The 17,465-nt window shown below is 47.6% G+C and overlaps 1 protein-coding gene across 1 annotated transcript in view; it reads left to right on the top strand.

Moving 5' to 3' along the window:
- EIF3F (eukaryotic translation initiation factor 3 subunit F) overlaps nt 1-17,465 on the top strand; it is a 133,338-nt gene that overhangs the window by 31,042 nt on the left and 84,831 nt on the right. The window contains exon 2 of the mRNA XM_069604686.1: nt 8,020-8,090. Coding sequence (XP_069460787.1) covers nt 8,020-8,090 — 71 coding nt within the window. The remainder of the gene's footprint in view (nt 1-8,019; nt 8,091-17,465) is intronic.

The following is a 17,465-nucleotide window of genomic DNA, read 5'->3' on the forward strand; positions in this document are numbered from 1 at the left end:
ACAAGTCTGCTGATGACAGGCTCAGGGGTGGGGGATTTGATTTAGTGCCGCAGAAGCAGGTCGGCCAGGGCGATGCGGCAAGTGATAGGATTATCACAGAATGGCAGCGCCCTGGTGCCTGTTTTCGTGTGCGTTTAATGGACGAAAACTCGGGTAAGGTCCATAGGAAAGTTTTCTAAAATCGAGCCACTTAGGCTTAAAAAACATGGCCGACCCGTAGGGACAATAAAATGTTTTACTAGACCATGCCTTTAATTCAGCAAAAGCTAAGCCTGTGTATATTTTTTGGATATGAGAAGTTACACCACAGTGAAATAATGCCTTTCATTGATCCCACATGCCGAGTATGAGAGATGTGGGAGGCCCGGGAAGTGCATGGACGCACTGCAGGCTCCCTTGAACTTGCAGTTTAAATTGGACATAATGAAATCTAGCTACAGTGTGCTAGGTGGACCCATGCTGCGTGGCCTGATTTTGCTAACCAGACATCCTGGAATGTCCTTCCTGTGCAAACTTGCTATACTAGACATTGTGGTGTGTGACTCACCTAAGTGTGTTGCCCTTTTAACGGAATGTGTCCCTCCCCGGTGTTTTGCCCTTTTAACATGGGCCATGACTGTGTCATGGGCCAAGCTAATAAAGGAGTCTCTGCAGACACGGGAGACGGAGCGGCTGCAGACTCCCAAGAGGAACAACCGAGTCTGTCTCTCATTTATGTAGGCCTGCAAGCCTACCAGTGGAGGCACAGGCCAGCATGCCCTGATGCTGTGGGACCCTCGTCCCAGTACGGTGGCAGAGGTACGCATGGTCATGGTCATGGCTGGCTGTGCCCCCACCCCCATGGGGGCTGAGTCCTATAGCACCACGGGGCCTGCAGGATGTCCAGGGCAGGCCCCATCCCCCACAGGAACTGGGCCTGTCGTGTGCTGATGTGCCTAGTACCATGGGGGCCTGTCGGATGTCATGGGCAGGCCACCCACAACATTGTCGAGGAGGAGGTGGGAACCCCGAGGGGCTCCCTATCCCCGTTGTTTTATTTTTATTTTCGTGGGTGTTCCCTCTTCCTCTTTGTTCGTAAGAAGAGGAGGAAGAGCTGTCGGCTGTCCCTTGTTGCAGGGAGGTGAGCGACATGCAGCATCCATCGCTGCGCATGAGGGAGCAGGAGCTGCAACATGCGGCAACCATGGCCGCGCATGAGGCAGGAGGTGCCGCAGCAAGAAGTCAATGTGGGAATCCTGTCAGTGGGCCCTCCCCGGCCGCGTCCCTCTGAGGGGGGTGTTCATGCGGCCGGGGTGGTTGTCTCGCTCGCAGCCCGATGCGGCAGATGCCGCATAAGAAGTGCTCCGGTGGAGCAGATGAAGTGGATCGTTCGCCCCCATCACACCAATAGCAGCATTGTCTACCCGATTGGTCCACGACTGGAGGTGCGGCAGTTGCGAGGAAAAAAAAATGAATGAAGAAGAAATCGTCCGCAGCTGCAAGGAGGAGGTGAGTGCCCTGCATGCCAAGCGGTAGCACAATCCTGCAGGGTGCTGCGCCGCTTGGGTCCCAGGCCCTGCATTGGTGATTTGAAGTCCAACATTGGGGCTGTCAAATAAAAAAACAAAACCAATGTGGGACGGATAATCCAACGACCCGTCCCCCATTGTACTCTCGCGGGCGGCGGTGAAACCAACGCGAAGGTGAGAGGCTGCACGCGTCAAGCAATGACGAGTGCAGCATTCTGATGCACCAGCAGCCTTAGCTAAAACCAGGCTGCCGGCAGTGATAGTTAACAGCAGCTCAAGGTCAGAGCAGAAGTGAAAGGTGCTCCGGGGTCAGAGCAAGGAAATAGGAGGCCCATGGCTGGGCAGTGGATGGAGTTAACGGAGGATGCCCACCTGAACAGGTGAAGTGGGTAGCACCCTGCTGCGTATGCAGCCTTGGGTGCATACATACCGGGTGCCGGCGGGGGATCACAGAGTGCCCCTAGCAAGGCACGGGATCCGAGCAAGGTTCTCGGATCCCGTGCCCTACTGGCAGCAAAGTTGTGCTCCATGTTAGAGCTTGATTGAATAGGGGTGCCCCGCCCTGGAGCAAGGAAAGTGCCAATGGTGACTGGACATGTGTGCCGACCACCAACATCCCGAGTTGAATGCCAATCCCCCATTTGGAATACTGGGCGGACTGTCGGTGAGACGTGCAGCCCTATGTCGGAGCAGTGAGGACAAAAGCCGAACGTATCTTGGGCCAAGAGGGACGGGGGAGTGGCTATTCCACCCCAACCAACAAGAGGCGGCATTGTAGTCGCACTGGTTGCCCAAGCCCACAGTGTGCACCCGGGCGACACAGGCAGTGATGACAAAAGGGTGCAGGAAAAAAATGCTGCGTAGTGCCCGCCACCACAGGAATGTGGGCAATCTCCTGCCTGAAGGAAGGGAGGCCGCCTGTGCAGAGGCAGGAAGGTGAAGATCCTGACAAGGTGATCCTTAGTGGTTCAGCCGCCACTGGAGGGGTCGGGGGAAACCAGTAAAGATGAGGATCTCCCATCCGGGAGAAGGAAATGCTAGTGCCTGCTGCAGGCACACCGCAACAGAGCTCGGAGAAGTGCTTCGGAACGTTGAACACGAGCAGAGTCATGTGGCTGAAAGGTACACCACCTTTTGTGATCCCGGGCCAACGTCCAGCCGGGAGGCGGAAGCCGGCACCTGACCACGAAGGCCCGTAACAAAGGCCCCGTCTACTCCCTGTCCACTTCCAGGATGTGCCAGGGCGAGTACCCCGCTGCCATACTGCACTTGCCCATTGCTTCTTTTCACTTACCTGCAACATGGGGTAGGCACTATGTATTTTGCCTCTCATTGGACTCTCGCATCGTTTTGTGCTGCCGCCCTGGGGTAGGCACCATGTTTATGCTCCCTGAATGGATGTTTGCATCTGTGTGCTGTTGCCCTGCAACATGGTGTAGGCACCATGTTTATGCTCCAATGGATATGATCACCACGTATCTCGCTCTTGCACTTTGCTTGAGATACATGACCTTGCACTTTCCACATTGTTATAATGTGCCTTTAAGCTTCCTATTCTGTAACCAAAGCACTGTAACCAATCTCTTAAGCACCTAGATACCTCTGGGTTTAGTGCGCTACACAAATAAACGTTGCAGAGTGCTGCAAGGTCACACAGCAGATGTTGGTAACAAGGTCGGACGAGAAGAACAGGAGCAGCCTGCCAAGGCTGCTTAGAGAAGAGGGCTGCTGGCCCCCGGATCCGGGGCTCTGCCAGAGAACACGGGTTTGGCTCCAGGTGGCTGCCCCCGCGTGGTGGTACTGCAAGCAGCGCTCTGATAGCTTCTCCAAAGGCCTGATGCTCCGATGGTGGAGGAGAGGATGGCCACATCATTTAAAAGAACAAGGAGAAGTACCCTTGCAGATCCTGCGCATGGCCATGAAGCAACTGAAGTGCAAGGTCTATGGAGCGTCCAACAAGGGAAATGCGGCCCGACAGGCTACTTCTGGTCAGCCCCATATCCAGGGTCTTGATGCCTTTACCACTGAGTCGGGCCAGTCAATAGATCTGTGGCAATGATGGGAAGAAAATGAAGCAACACAGCTGCATGTGTGTGAGTGTACAAGTAGTAGATCAGTCCTGTACATAGGCTGGGTGACGTCTGAGGAGGAAAGAAACCAACGACTACCGACTGTAGCAGTGCCTGTTGAGAGCATGTGACAAGCTCGGTCTTCAGCCAACCATGATGTTGCAATGGACTGCTGGGAAGTGAGTAGGAGGACTAAAAGGCACAGACACGGGAGGGTTGCTGCTCAGTGGGAGTGCTTGAGCGCCCTCTGCCGTGGGAAGTGTCGTGCCTGGTGGGGCAAGACTAATTGGAAAGCAGGCGCCCCAGTATCCTGTACCGGTGTCCCACAGTGTCAGGCAAAAATTGGTGCAGTAGCCATAGGGTGCACTACAACAACCTTGACCTCCTGGTAATAGGAACCCAATCTTTGGTATAGGTCTGTACTACACAGGTTGGTACTGTGGTTGAACAGCCAGGCTTATCTCAAGAGTGGTCAATGTGAGCAGTAGGGTAGTTACACAGAGAATCACAGCGACACATATCCAAATAAACACTTATACTCAAGGTTTCTTGATTAAACAATTATTAATATTTTTAACAGTCAGTTTGAATAAGCCTTCTTCAGAAGGGGCAATATAATAGTAACACAAAAAATACACTCCAAAGTTTCTCTAAATCAGCAAATGCCAATTGGGGATGGCACACAGACACTACTTACACCTTCAGGTGACTTAAATAGCTAGGACACTGTGGACATTAATATATCACTGGTACATTTAGAGCAATACTGAGCTTGGTTTCAAAGAAAACTGTTATTAGAATAACACAAGAGATCACAAACATGCTCTGAAGCGGGTAAGTACTTTTGAACCCCTTATCCCCTTCCTGGTAGGAAAAGTAAAACACAATGTCGGAGGGAAGAATAGTCCTTTCGGGAGCCAGGCCAGCCAATGTCATTTGGGTAAACGTCTAGGTGAGCTGAAGCATTTCTTGCAGGTAAGTAAGTGTTGCACAATGTTTTAGAAGTCTTTGTAGAAAAGTAGAATCTATGTAAGGCCACAAGCTTTTTGGGCGTGTAAGAGTAGAAGATGCAAGCAACTCTACAAGAGCAACCAAGACAAGTCTCAACTGAAAACAAGTAAGGCTACACAACAAGAGGTAAGTTCTCTTCTGTGCACCTTTGGTTAGAAGAAATGGTTCCAGCTGGCTTCTGTTCCTGTGCAGCTCTGCAGATCCTGTTGTCCCTGTGCCTGAGACGTGGGGACAAGAGGGAGGACTTCTGGGGAGTCCTGCACTGCAATGGGACGGTGGCACTTCGCGGTTTCAGCTCCTCGCGTCTCAGCAAATAGCACCACTGTGGTTCTCGGCTACCACTTCGGACTTTCTCGCTTCTGGGGTCCAGCACTCTGTTGAGGTGACTGGGCTCGGTCAGTCCTGCTTCCTCGGAGTCCGAACTTAAAAGCAACGCACTCGATCTGGTGTTCCTCTCCCTGACACTTTGGTTCCAGCAGCAGTGGAAGTACAGTCAGCTTTGAGAGGATGTCCAGACGGGCTTACTTTGGAGTCGATTGGTCCCACCAACTCAAGGGGAGAAGTCATCCTTGCAGGGCTTCTCTAGTCGAGGTGAATTCGGAACTTCAGCACTGCATCAGGGCTTCACCTGGCAAACCAACGGTCCAGGAGTTGCAGCATGCGTTTCTTCCAAGTTCTTCTTCGGATTCCTTCATTTAGTGGTCGACTCTACCTTCCAAGCCAAAAAGCCTTGACTTTAATGCAGGTTTCTCCCATTCATTCCAGCCTAGCTGTCAATCACCAAGCAGAGTGGCTGTCCTTGCAGGACAGCCAGCTGGCCAATCACCTATGGGTGCACTCCTGTAACCAAGGGGATTAAGCACAGGGAGTTTCAGGTACCTGCTTCACTTCCTGCCCCTGCCAGACTCTCAGGAGCCAGAGGCGGGCTTCACTAGTGAATCCCGCCAAAGACAAAACAAACAAAGGGACCAAACCTGGTTTGGCGCGCAGAGTAAATCTCAAGAAGGACCTTTACAACAAGAAATGGCGAAAAAAGACGACCGGGCCATTTTGACAAAATGGGTACCAATGAGTGCTTCACTGCAGCTGCGAATGCAGCCCGCGGTGAAAACGCACAACGGTAGTAAAAAGTAAACCACTGCCACCAGCCATTAATTGTAGAAAGGGTAACATAAAAATGTTACTAGAGAAACTAGACAAAGGGGATACTAAGTAACCCCTCCAGCACCTTATTGTAAGATGGTGTGTGCTGGGTCTAGAAAGTTACAAATGTAAGTTAAAGTCAATTTCACTTTACTGCTCTTGGAAACAGTAGTTTATCCAAGAGAAGGCATTTTAAACCTATGGGAAATCTGAAATACTTCCCTGTATCACTGCACTGAAGGTGCTGTGTACCACAATGTAAAACAATGATGCCTATGGAGTTTCAGACTCCAAAACCGAAAGAAACAAGAGTTCAAATCACAGAAAAATACACGAGAGAGTAGGAAAAAAATCTCTCTCTCTCCAGGTTAAAAATGTAAAGACTGTTTAGAGTCCAGCCAAAAGTGCTCGGGACCTCTAAGGTAGAGGGGAATTGGCACATTTCTGCAAATTCTTCCTAACACACAGCCTGCCTAGCAAGCAGCCTCCTCGCTCTGCCACTGGTGTGCGCCCTGCCGGGCCCACCATCCATGGACCAGGCCGATGTGGCCCTCTGTGTGATCTTTGCCAGCCACGAACTGGGACAACATGTGACCCCTACCTGGGAGGAGATGGAGTGGCCCAGACATCCGAGCATCTGTGTCTGAAATGTCTGTCGCCTTGAAGAGCTAGGTGTAGGAGAGGGTTGCAGCTCCTCACGAGTGCTTGTGCGCCCGCCTGTGCCCCCGATCACGTGGTGACACTACTGGTTGCGAGAAAGGAGGGGTGAGTGATATCCTGTCACCCAGGCTCTGTCTACAATCCTGTGACGCAGCCTAGACGCCCAGTCATCTGGTCTGGCTGCCCAGCTTCAAGGGACTAAGCCGATGTGGCCCTTGGTGCCCTCAGGTGCGGCTTTACCGGTTGTTGAAAAGTGACGTCAGCGGACCTGAACCTGTGGAAGTGGCTATCCTGAATGGATGCTAACTGGTCTACCGCAGCCCTTCAGTTGCTTAAAGAGGACTCGGTGAACAGGTGGTTGATGCTGTGAGCCTGTAAGTTAGGTACATGCCTAATGTGGGTTCGGTAGGAACCGATTAAGTGAAACTGTGATCCCGCGGATTGCACGTAGGCTGACCATGGTGGCACTCGGTGGTTGCAGTTCCCCACCCCAGGTTAATAAAGGGTTTGAAACATGTGGTTGAACTGCCATCATTTTCCCAGCGGTTCACCAACTGCGACGGTCATCTGCAAGTAGGGTCTAGAGTGTGTTAACATGTATAGTATGTCAATGCTAGGTGAGGACTGTGTGTAGCCGAAGTATATCATATGTGTTGTTGTTTATACGACTTGGAAGTAGCCCAAGTAATGTTGGTCTGTAACGGGGGGAGGGGTTTGCGTGGGTTTTAATAATATTTGTTTGTTATGGAAAAGGAGTGTGGTGTGTGACCCACCTGTGTGTTACCCTTCTAAGGGAATGCGTCCCTCCCCTGTGTATTGCCCTTTTAACATGGGCCATGACACATGGGCCATGACGCATGGGCCAATGACTGTCTCACGGCCCAAGCTAATAAAAGGAGTCTCTGCAGACATGGGAGACAGAGTGGCTGTAGACTCCCAAGAGGGACGACTGTGTCTGTCTCATTTATGTAGGCCTGCAGGCGTACCAGCGGAGGAACAGGCCAGCATGCCCTGATGCCGTGGGAGCCTCATGCCAGTATGGTGGCAGAGGTCTGCATAGTCATGGCTGGCTGTGCCCCCACCCCCAAGGGTGCTGGAGTCCTACAGCACGACAGGGCCTGCCGGATGTCCAGGGCAGCCCCAACCCCCACAGGCACTGGGCCTGTCGTATGCTGATGTGCCTAGCACTATGGGGGCTTGCCGGATGTCAATGTCATGCCACCCACAACAGGCATTACCCTCAATGCGCGCTGTTTGGGCATGCTGAAATCGACCCCTGTAACGCTACACATGGCTTTCTCATAAGTGTTATATGAACGGTCATTCCTGATGTCTGTCTTCAATCTGTTCATGTTTTCGTTTGTAATCTACCTCTGTTTTCCTGGTGTCCTGTATCATGTGGATGTAAAAAAAGTGTATTGTACATCCACAATGGACTTTAATGAATGTGCTTCTTGGTTTGCAGCTTTCAAAATGATTTTGAAATTCCTGCAGGGTGTTCTCGTGTCATTTCTTCTTTATTTTTCATTTTTATTTTTAAAGTCCTTTTCAGGTGAGGGTATGTGCAGACATGAACACAACCAAAAAGCGTTTCAGCTTTGAAGTAAATTCTTGCTTTGTCTTTGTAGGTTCCGTTGATAAACATTCAATTGAGGTTACAAACTGTTTCTCAGTTCCACACAACGAGTCGGAAGATGAGGTGAGGTGTTTTAAATGTTTTTTATTACTTGTTATGAACACTAACTTGGGTATCTGGTGCATCCCCTTGTGAGATGCTACCTTTCCCCAAACTGTGAGATCGTTAACATGATTTGCTTTCTTTCTAGACCTCCTTTGCATTATACTTTTGTAACAAAATGCCATCTGGCGTGGGTGAGGCAGACCTAGATTTAGTTTTTGTTTTTTTAATTCTACGGTGCAGCTAATTCTTTTTCTGAAAAGGGAGTGTCTAATCGGACCCCCTCCTTTATAAAACTTCATGCCAAAAGCATAGTGCATCCATGTGCCTTAGTTGCATCAACCTCCTGTCGTCTGCAGATCCTGTTTTCTAGTGGCACAGGGCAGGTTCAATGTGCGTCCCCGATGGCTGCTGTGATCCAAAGCCACTGCATCCAGAGGTAGCCTTTTAGCTTCTGCACCAAATGTAGCAATTGTTGCTTTATCAGTCTGGTGGCAGAGCAACGTCTAGGACTAAGCCAGACCTGGTTATAGTATGACTGATAAGAGCACACAATTATTGAACCCATGCCAATTTGATATCCTACAAGTGTCAACCCTGTGAGCCCAGGTCAGTGATGTCAAGGCAATGTGTATTGCTTACTAGCCTTGCGGTCTCCACCGCTTCCAGTGAGACAGTTGCCAGAATGCTGCCTGTCTTTGATTTCCCAAGGAGGGAAGAGTAACTCCTCCCCTCAGGCCATAGGGTAATCTTACCAGTTAATCTACTGGGAAACCTCCTTCAATGGGGAACTAGCACAGCAAAGGCCGGTCTTATACACTTGGGTGCTGCGCTACTGAAGACATTTGAAATTGGCAGGCATGGGAAATGGCTGGATTTGGAGTAGTTAAGGTGGCCCTTAGAAGAGGTTCCATCGCCTTGCTTTTCTGTTGGGACACTCCCTTCTGTTCTGAGAGGTCAAGGCACTCTGGGTATGATGGGATAAGGCAAGTGTCACTTGTCAGTGATTTTTAGACCCCTTGCAGCATGCTTACTTTTGTATAGTCCCCGGTGACAATTTGCCTTTTGTAAGGAAGTGTTCTCTCACTCCTTTGATTAGTCTGTGGACTTTTAAGAAGATTGAAATAATTAATTGAAATAATTAATTGGACCTCTATTGGGGTGCCTTTAGGGCTGGACAATATGTCGAGTTTTGGAGATACAGCGATATAAATTTAAAAATCGATATAGGATGAGACAATATCGAGATATTACAGGGCCTGCTGTAGCGACCCTGTAGTTATGGTTAAGTTGCTCAACCCATGGGAAGAGCACTTTTTGGGCGCCTTATAACTTCCCCCCCCCACCCCCCTGGAACAATCCTCACGAAACAGTGCAAAATAAAAGTATATGGCCGTGTCAGATCCACCCCGTGAAGTTTCGTGAGGGGGGCAAAGTTATAGGGGGTGAGGGGTCCCAAAATGTGTGGTTTTTCCCATACACTCAATGGAAAAAGAATTTGCCCACACCTACAACCCGAACTGCTGGATGGAATTTCACCAAATTTGCAGCATGAGCGTCCCGACAAGTGTGATTTGTAAATTTGGTGTAAATCCGTCCAGTAAACGACCAAAAAGTAGGCAAAAACAAATTAGTGAGATCAGGGTTCGGTCCGCTGACTCACTTCCCTGTTCGGTCTGCGGACGGGCGTCCGATTGGCCCAGGGGCCGATGTGATGACCACGGACATCGGATGCGCCCGCTGATTGGTCAATAAAAAACGTGAGGTACATCAGATTTTTGGCAACACCTGCCAGGTTGGATTCGCGGACAATGGCCGGTGTCCACGAACATCGCAGTAAAAAGAATTAGGGAATGAAACTGTTTCACATCGCCTTGTGCTGGGTGTCCTAAAGAAAGTTCGGAGGGATACATTCAATTCTGAACTAATGCACAGTCTAACCTCCCCCCCCCCCCCCCCCAGCCAGAAACTCAATGTGTCCACATGTTTTAGTGTAGGATTTGCCACTAACCCCACGTTAAAACATGGTATTTATACTATGCTCCCCATACCCTTGAAATAGGTCATGGAATAGGGCCACCTTCAGTGGCTGTCGTGACACATTACTAAATGTTGTGCTGTGCTGTGTATATGTCAGTGTTTGAAATGTGTTTTTTGATGCTAGCTTTGAATACATTATTTTTCATTAAAAAAAAACTTTTCAGAGCATGTGTATTGTCGAATAATATCGCACAATAATTACTGTAGCAGTTATCCATCCACTCAAGTATGGAAGGACGGGGGAGCCTGTGCTCCATTGTTCTTTGTTCACACATTTTTGCTATTATGGCTGTTACTGTAATCGCCCACACACCTGAGAATCTAGCCTTTCCTTGGCCTACATTACCACAAAAGGAGGCATACTAGTCTGACTGCGTCTGTTTTACCCTCATGACTGGAATCACTGCTGGTTCGGTAGTGGTGTGGAGCTGAGCAGGTGGTTTCGCCATTACTGTTCCTGGTATCCTGCAGAATAGTTGTCCTTTCGATACAACATTGTTTCTGTTTCGGAATCCAAAACAAACAGTAAACTATGTAGTGTGTTATCTCAGAACCATATGCTTTAGTTTGTCACCGTTTATCTCCTGTGGCAAGCCACACTGCACTCCGAACATTGGTGGGTTGAATAGTTGAGGCTGATATGCTTGCATAACTGCATGAAAGTAGATCTACAAGTGTTTAATAACTCGGGCATCCTTACAGAAGGGAGAACCCCATGTGTTGTGAACAGTAGGTTCATGTAGACTTTTTTTCCACAGAAGTGTGCCCAACATTTTACCTTGGTGGTCGTTATTTCGAGTGGCTTATACTTCACTCAATGAAAAATACACGTATACGGAATTCTGTATTTTTAAACCAATCTATCTCATTTATTGGCATCTTTTTTGTAACATTTTTGTGCTCTACATTTTGCAAAAATATTTTACTGGTAACCTTTTGCCCTCCGGCAAGTATTTATTTAAATGCCTCATACTGCGTTATTTAAGCCAGATTCATTTTTTTTAAAAAAACATTTGAACATTTACTCGTTCAACACAAAGTATCATAGAAACATTGCTTGTATCAGAAAACAAACAAACAAAAGCAGTGGATCTATTTCTCTGCTATCAGCACTTGTTGTCACTCCCTCCAGTCACCCAAATGCACACATATTTTTGTTCTATTTCTAACAATAGGGTCTACGTCTACAAAGCTATATTCATGCGTTTTCTCTTATGTTGACTGCTTGCAAGGAGGACCACTCATCCCTCTCTGCTAGATTGACGTTTTCGGCGGTAAGCAAATTGCAGCCGACTTCCTCAGGACATCTAGTAATAGTGTGGCCCTTACATAGCACTGTCTCTCTTCTCACTCTTCCAATTTAGCCAATCTCTAGTTTCCTGGCATTCATTTCTCCACTGCTCTCTTTACCTGTATTTGTATCCTGTGGGGGTATACTTTAGGATATGCAGGGCCAGTATCTTCAAACGTGAAGTGTATTCATTCTTCTTCTCCTCGTATGTGTCTTCTGCTGTGCCTGTTTACCTTATTTTTGCTAGATGCTCACGCTGGATTTGCAAAGTAACTCTGTTACATATTTGTCCCTAGTTGCCGGAGCACGCGTCGATCCCCGGTTCTCCCTATTGGGTCCACACTATGTATAACTTGCGGCGCGGCTAGGACTGTCCTGCTGCTGTAGTGAATTGCTTTGTGTCGTCAGGAGAAGAATGAGTGGACTTCACGTTTCAATGTTCACAGTAAATGTTCAAATGTGTTTAAAGACCTCAGAAAATGGAATCTGGCGCAATATGAGGCATTTAAATAAATACTTGCCGGAGGGCAAAAGGGTGCGCTAAATACAGATCACAAAAATGTTGTTGTAAAAAGATGCCAATAAATGAGATTGGTCTAAAAATACAGAATTCCGTAAACGTGTGTTTTTCATTGAGTGAAGTACAAGCAACTCCAAATAATAACCAATAAGGTAAAATATTGGGAACAGTTCTGTTAGGGGGGTGGGGGGAGAGAACTCTGGCATGGCACTGTCAATTGAAACGGCTCCACTGTTCCTGTAACCTCCCGGTGTCTATGCCAGGATAGTGTCTAGGCTGAAACCCCCTAACTGGTGCCTAGTCGGCAAGTGAAGTTGTGGCCCTTACAGGTGATCCTATATAGTCTTTTCGCAGTAGGCCTTGCTCTCTCCAGCAAAGCTCGCAACAGAGGTGCAGCAGAGTGAGTCTTCTGTAAGCTTTAAAACTGTTCAGCTGCTTTATTTAGGTGAGTTATCTCAGCTTTACATGTAAGATGAGTACCAGCCACTGGTAAACAACCACATTTGGGTTCCCCTAATATAAATCAGTTCAATTTGATCTCCGCAATTAAAGTTACTGTCTCTGTCTAAAGTCTGTATAGTGTGCATAATGTAAAGTTGCAAGCGTACACTCTAAAAATTGAACATTCAAGTCCAAGTGAGTGCAGTACAATGTTTCAAATGGTGTCCTTTAAATCTAAAATAGAATGCCCATTAACGTGCATGCACTGTAACAGCACGTCCACAGGTAATTGACGAAATAGAGTGCAAATATACTGCTCACTAAAGGAAAAATTGGCAAAAGTCTTCCCTGTTGGGCATTTCATACAAAATGGAAGTAACACGAATTTCTCAAAGTGAAATGAAATGGTTAGTATGCGAGGAGCAGCCCACATTTCAATATTGAACATGATGTACCTCCACTATGCTCAAACATCCAGAATCAAAAGTATTGTAGCTTTCAAAAAGAAAAAGCTCACCTATTTATACCCTTAGTACAATAATCTCTCACATTCACTGGGATCAAAGAAAGAAGAGAAAGGTGGCGGGCAGAGGGGACATGTGAACTAACTATATACAAATTTAGTAATAAAGTTACATTTAAAAACTGCAACAGCAGACGAAATCGGTTGATCAAAAATAGAAATGGCAGGAGACCTAGCTGTCCTAGGGAATTGCACACCTGTATTATGGAAAACGTTATAGTGAAAAGTTGTAACTAGATTTTAAAAAGTTTAGATTTATTTATGGAAATGACAGAAAAACATGTACATCCCAGTCAATGTTAAGACCACTCGGGAGCGAGTGTCTTAAGGCAGTATTCCCATCTAATTTCTGTGCGTCCCAACTATTTGATTGGCAACAATGTCATATATTTAGGGGCCAATGAATGTGCGTGTTTAAAGTCTAATGTTATGGGATAATTAAAATCAAAATTGCGATTGGCACACAGGTCTCATAAAATCCACTTTATCACTAGCATAGTTCTGCACTTTTTAGGAGGGTTGGGTAAAATGTTGCACTCGACCCCTGTGGTAGTGTTCCTTCTGTAATGTTTGTATGTGCTAATTGCACTATCTGCAGCGTCCCTTCTAGATGTCGGTAGTGCACCAGATCAATCTGCATTACCTGGAAGTCATCTGTCACCGCCTGCCTTTCAAGTCAATTGGTTAAGGGGGTCTGAGGTTGATGTGTAGAACCTAGGAGTCTCTTTCTGGGAGTTCGTCTGCTTCTACTTTCTCTAAGAAGTGTTCACAGAGAAGTACGCCCTGGGACCTGTAAGTAGTTGGCAAAAAGTGTCCTTGTAGCCTAGAACTAATGTGGTACAAAGGCCTGTGGAGAAAGCTGGCTGCAGCAGTCTAGGTGGCACCCACCAGACTCTGGATGAGGCAGAGCATATTAATCTTGCATCCTTGGGCTCCAAGTGCAATGGCCCTTGCAACAAGCACTGGGTAAACCACTACAGGTTAATTGTGGGGAGCGAGGACCCATAGCGGAGGGTAGCTGACCTCCCATTGGAAGTACTGCGCCATAAAGTGAATATAAGAAAACTGTGGAAGTGGTAAAGACAATGCAACATCGACTCAGGCTTCAGACCTATAAACTCTTTGTGCATTCTTGACAGGACAGATCAGATGTGAGGGGCTGAAAAAGGAAGGACCACTGCATTGGGGTCTAGTGTCTGTGGCATCTGCCTGCTGTGGCCACAACACACCCAGACGCCCAGGGGGTAGAAGGGTTACCTAATATTGAGCCTCAAAACAGAACTGTAAATTGCTGCCCTTAGTATAATTAGATTGGAGACTTCTGGCTCTGGCTCATTATATTCATGAATCTCCTTGCTCATACATATTTATGTATTTAGCACACAGTAGGCAGCGTCCCCTAGCCCCTTTAGACACAACATTAGTGAGCAGCTGCATTGTGGGGTACAATGTATTTACTCTTTAAATAAATACATGCAATGTGCCTCATATTAATAGAATTGGGCATCCATATGTAGCCAACTATAGTCTTTCTCGTAACACTCTCGTAACACCCTGCAGTAGTCAGTGCTTGTGACGAAATGAGCACTGCTCTGCAGGAGTACACTACACCTACTCGGCCCACACTACTACCCCTATTGCCTCCTAGAGAAGTGTAGGCCAAGGTCAGGCTATACTTTGCAGGAGAGATGTGAGCTAGCATGGAAGCATCCAAAACAACGTAGTACTTTGATACCGAAATAAAAGAAATTTCCAATCAAGGTTCCCCCAGTAAAGGAGAATGCAGACTTTGGAATAATGGGGCACTCTGGATTTGAACACAACAGGGGGTCAGTAGCAGTGTTAAAGTTCCCTGATATTTGTAAAGATAACTAGTTGTGGTGTCTGAAATTTCATTGGTACACTTTTTAAGGCAGGCCAAGGGGACAGAGCCACTTCAAATACCTTTCTTGTACTTGGAGCCGGACAGCATTGAGCCGGGAGCTTTCTGAGGCAGAAATTCAGCGTCTTTGTGAGCAAGCCAACTGAAATGGCAGTGGGCTCAAAGAAGCTTGCGACAGGCAGATCTCGCTAATGGTTTGAGGTGGGAACCCACTTCAGGGTCCTTGGTCTGCCCTTCCCAGCCAGCGGGAGGGCTGCCTCTTATCTCAGTAGGCCCTCAGTGCCAATGTCCAACCAGCAGTCACTCTACATTATTCCTCTGGCGTGGGTGGGAGGAAGAACTTGCTCCTTCCTTGAAGACCTGGGTCTTCGCCTCTATGGCAGAGGACTTTGGCGCAGACTGTAATCCCAACTAGGTCCTAGGCGGCGACTCCTTCAGTATTTTTAAGTTGAATGAATTAAGGGGAGACACTTAGATGGAATGGCTCAATAGCAAGCCTTTTTTAAAAAACTTTATTGAGCATTTTATTGTTGATCAATTCACAAAACGTTCATTTTCGTATAATCGCTCAGATAATAAAAATGTCATGCTTTCATTCAATCGTTAACCCCTCCCCCTTGAGACTAGACGAGTCTCGGTCAATGTTAATTTCAGGTTTCATGCTTTCCCGTGGGGCGCATTACCCATTATTTATAGATGTTAAGGAAGGGTGCCCATTCCATTTCCCCTGCTGGGGAGATCTCGTGCTTGGGGAGATCTTGTGAAGTGCTCCTGTGAAGTGCTCCTGTGATGTTCTCCATCTCGAAGATTTCTCTGGCTTTCGGGCCAAAGCAGTCGGTCATGAGGGTCTGCGATTTCCAATTTATCGCAATGCAGGCCCTGGACACTAATAATAATGTGTGGGATATGGGGGATTCGCACCCTCCGGCCTCCCTTTTATTCCAGACCATAGAGCACCAGCCTTGGATCGCACTCACGTACCACCCCATCCATCTTTTTGATCCATGCCAGAACCTCTTTCCAAAAGGCCTGAGATTTCGGGCAGGCCCACCACATATGTCAATAGTCTGCTTGGGTGCCACATTCCCTCCAGCATTGAGTGCTCACTTGGTTAAACATTCTAGAGTCTTCTGAGATCTTAGTGTCACCTATGCAATCGCTTTAAACCATGTAGCTTATATTGCGCAGAAATTGAGGTTTTGTGTGCCGATTTGCATCAATAAGTGATCAGTCAATATGGTCCCAGGTCCATCTCCCATCTTTATTTTAGGGCTCCGTCCCTGTTTTCTTGAGCGTTAGGAGGGACCTGTATAGCTGGGAAATGAGGCCCTTGGTCGATAAGGTTTTGCTTAAGGTTGTTTCCAGTGGCGTGAGGTCCCTTTTGCAGTTTATCCTTCCATTTCGAGGCTGTTAAGACTCCCCTTAATTGTAGGAACAGGAACACCCCTATGGGTTTAAGTTGTAGGCCAGCTTCCATTTCTTGGAGAGTTATGTATCTGTCAGCTTTTACCAACTGCCCCACCCTTTCCAGACCTGCTTCATACCATTTCTGGAAACGTTGTGGGTCTTGGATCTTATTTCTGATTGGGGGGTGGTGGGGGCCCATATGCAACTCATGGGGGATGGCCATGCTGTGAGACCCTTCATTTTTCCTTTGTTCCACCAGGAGGGACCCTAGCGCAAAATGAGTGATAACTTTGGCTGGGAATTCTGATTTCGAGCTCATAGCCATTCCCCTAGTATTACTGGCTAAAGCATGTGGTTTTCGATTGCCACCCATTGTTAGTGTTTGTCTCCTCTTAGATGTAGTACCAGGGCCCTAATTTGAGCCGCTCAATGTGTGTAGAAGCCTGGAAGTCCTGTTCCACCTTCTTCCTTAGTCTGTGTTAAAGTACTGTAGGCTATATATTTCTTTTTCCCCTGCCATAGGAATTTTAGGAGTTTGGCTTTCAGGTCTAAGAAGTCGCTTCCTGGAATGTCGATTGGGAGCATCTGGTATTGGCATAAAACCTTGGAGAATTACCATTTTTATCCCGTTGCGAGGTGGCGTAGCCAAGATATTGTTAGTTTTGCCCATCTGTCGAAGTCTGTTGATAGACAAGAGCGGTGGGAGGTTTGCCTCGTAGAGGTCTTTCGTCCTTCTTGTGACATTGATACCTAGATATTTTAACTTCTGCCGAGTTTCCGGTATCACCCCTGTGTTTTGGCTTCTTACACCTGGCTGATCTGGTGCGTTGTAGGGAAAGAGCGTTGACTTTTCTGCGTAAACTCTCAACTCTGCCCATTTCCAGAGTTCTTGTGTAGCCCATAAAACTTTGTGTATTGAGGTTTGGGGGATCTTCCATGTATAGGAGCATGTCATCGGCGAACATAGCCAGTTTATACTCTGTATCTCCCACCCTGATACCTTCTATTGTCATATAATTCTGATTACGTTGCCCACTGGCTCTTTGGATAGGGCGTACAAGAGTGGCGAGAGTGGGCAACCCTGTCTGGTTCCCCTCGACATGCCAAACTCCTCTGATAGTTCGCCATTCACCACAACCCTTCCATTTGGGGCTTTGTATATTGCCTGGAACCCGTTTATGAACCACTCTTTAAAGCCCATTCTCCCAAGTATGGCCCAAAGAAAGCCCCACTCCACCTGATCAAATGGTTTCTCAGAGTCCAGGCTAAGCAGTGCCTGCACCCCGAGTGCT

Source organism: Ambystoma mexicanum, chromosome 1p, assembly GCF_040938575.1.
Source record: "Ambystoma mexicanum isolate Mex_15411 chromosome 1p, UKY_AmexF1_1, whole genome shotgun sequence".
Classification (NCBI taxonomy): Eukaryota; Metazoa; Chordata; class Amphibia; order Caudata; family Ambystomatidae; genus Ambystoma; species Ambystoma mexicanum.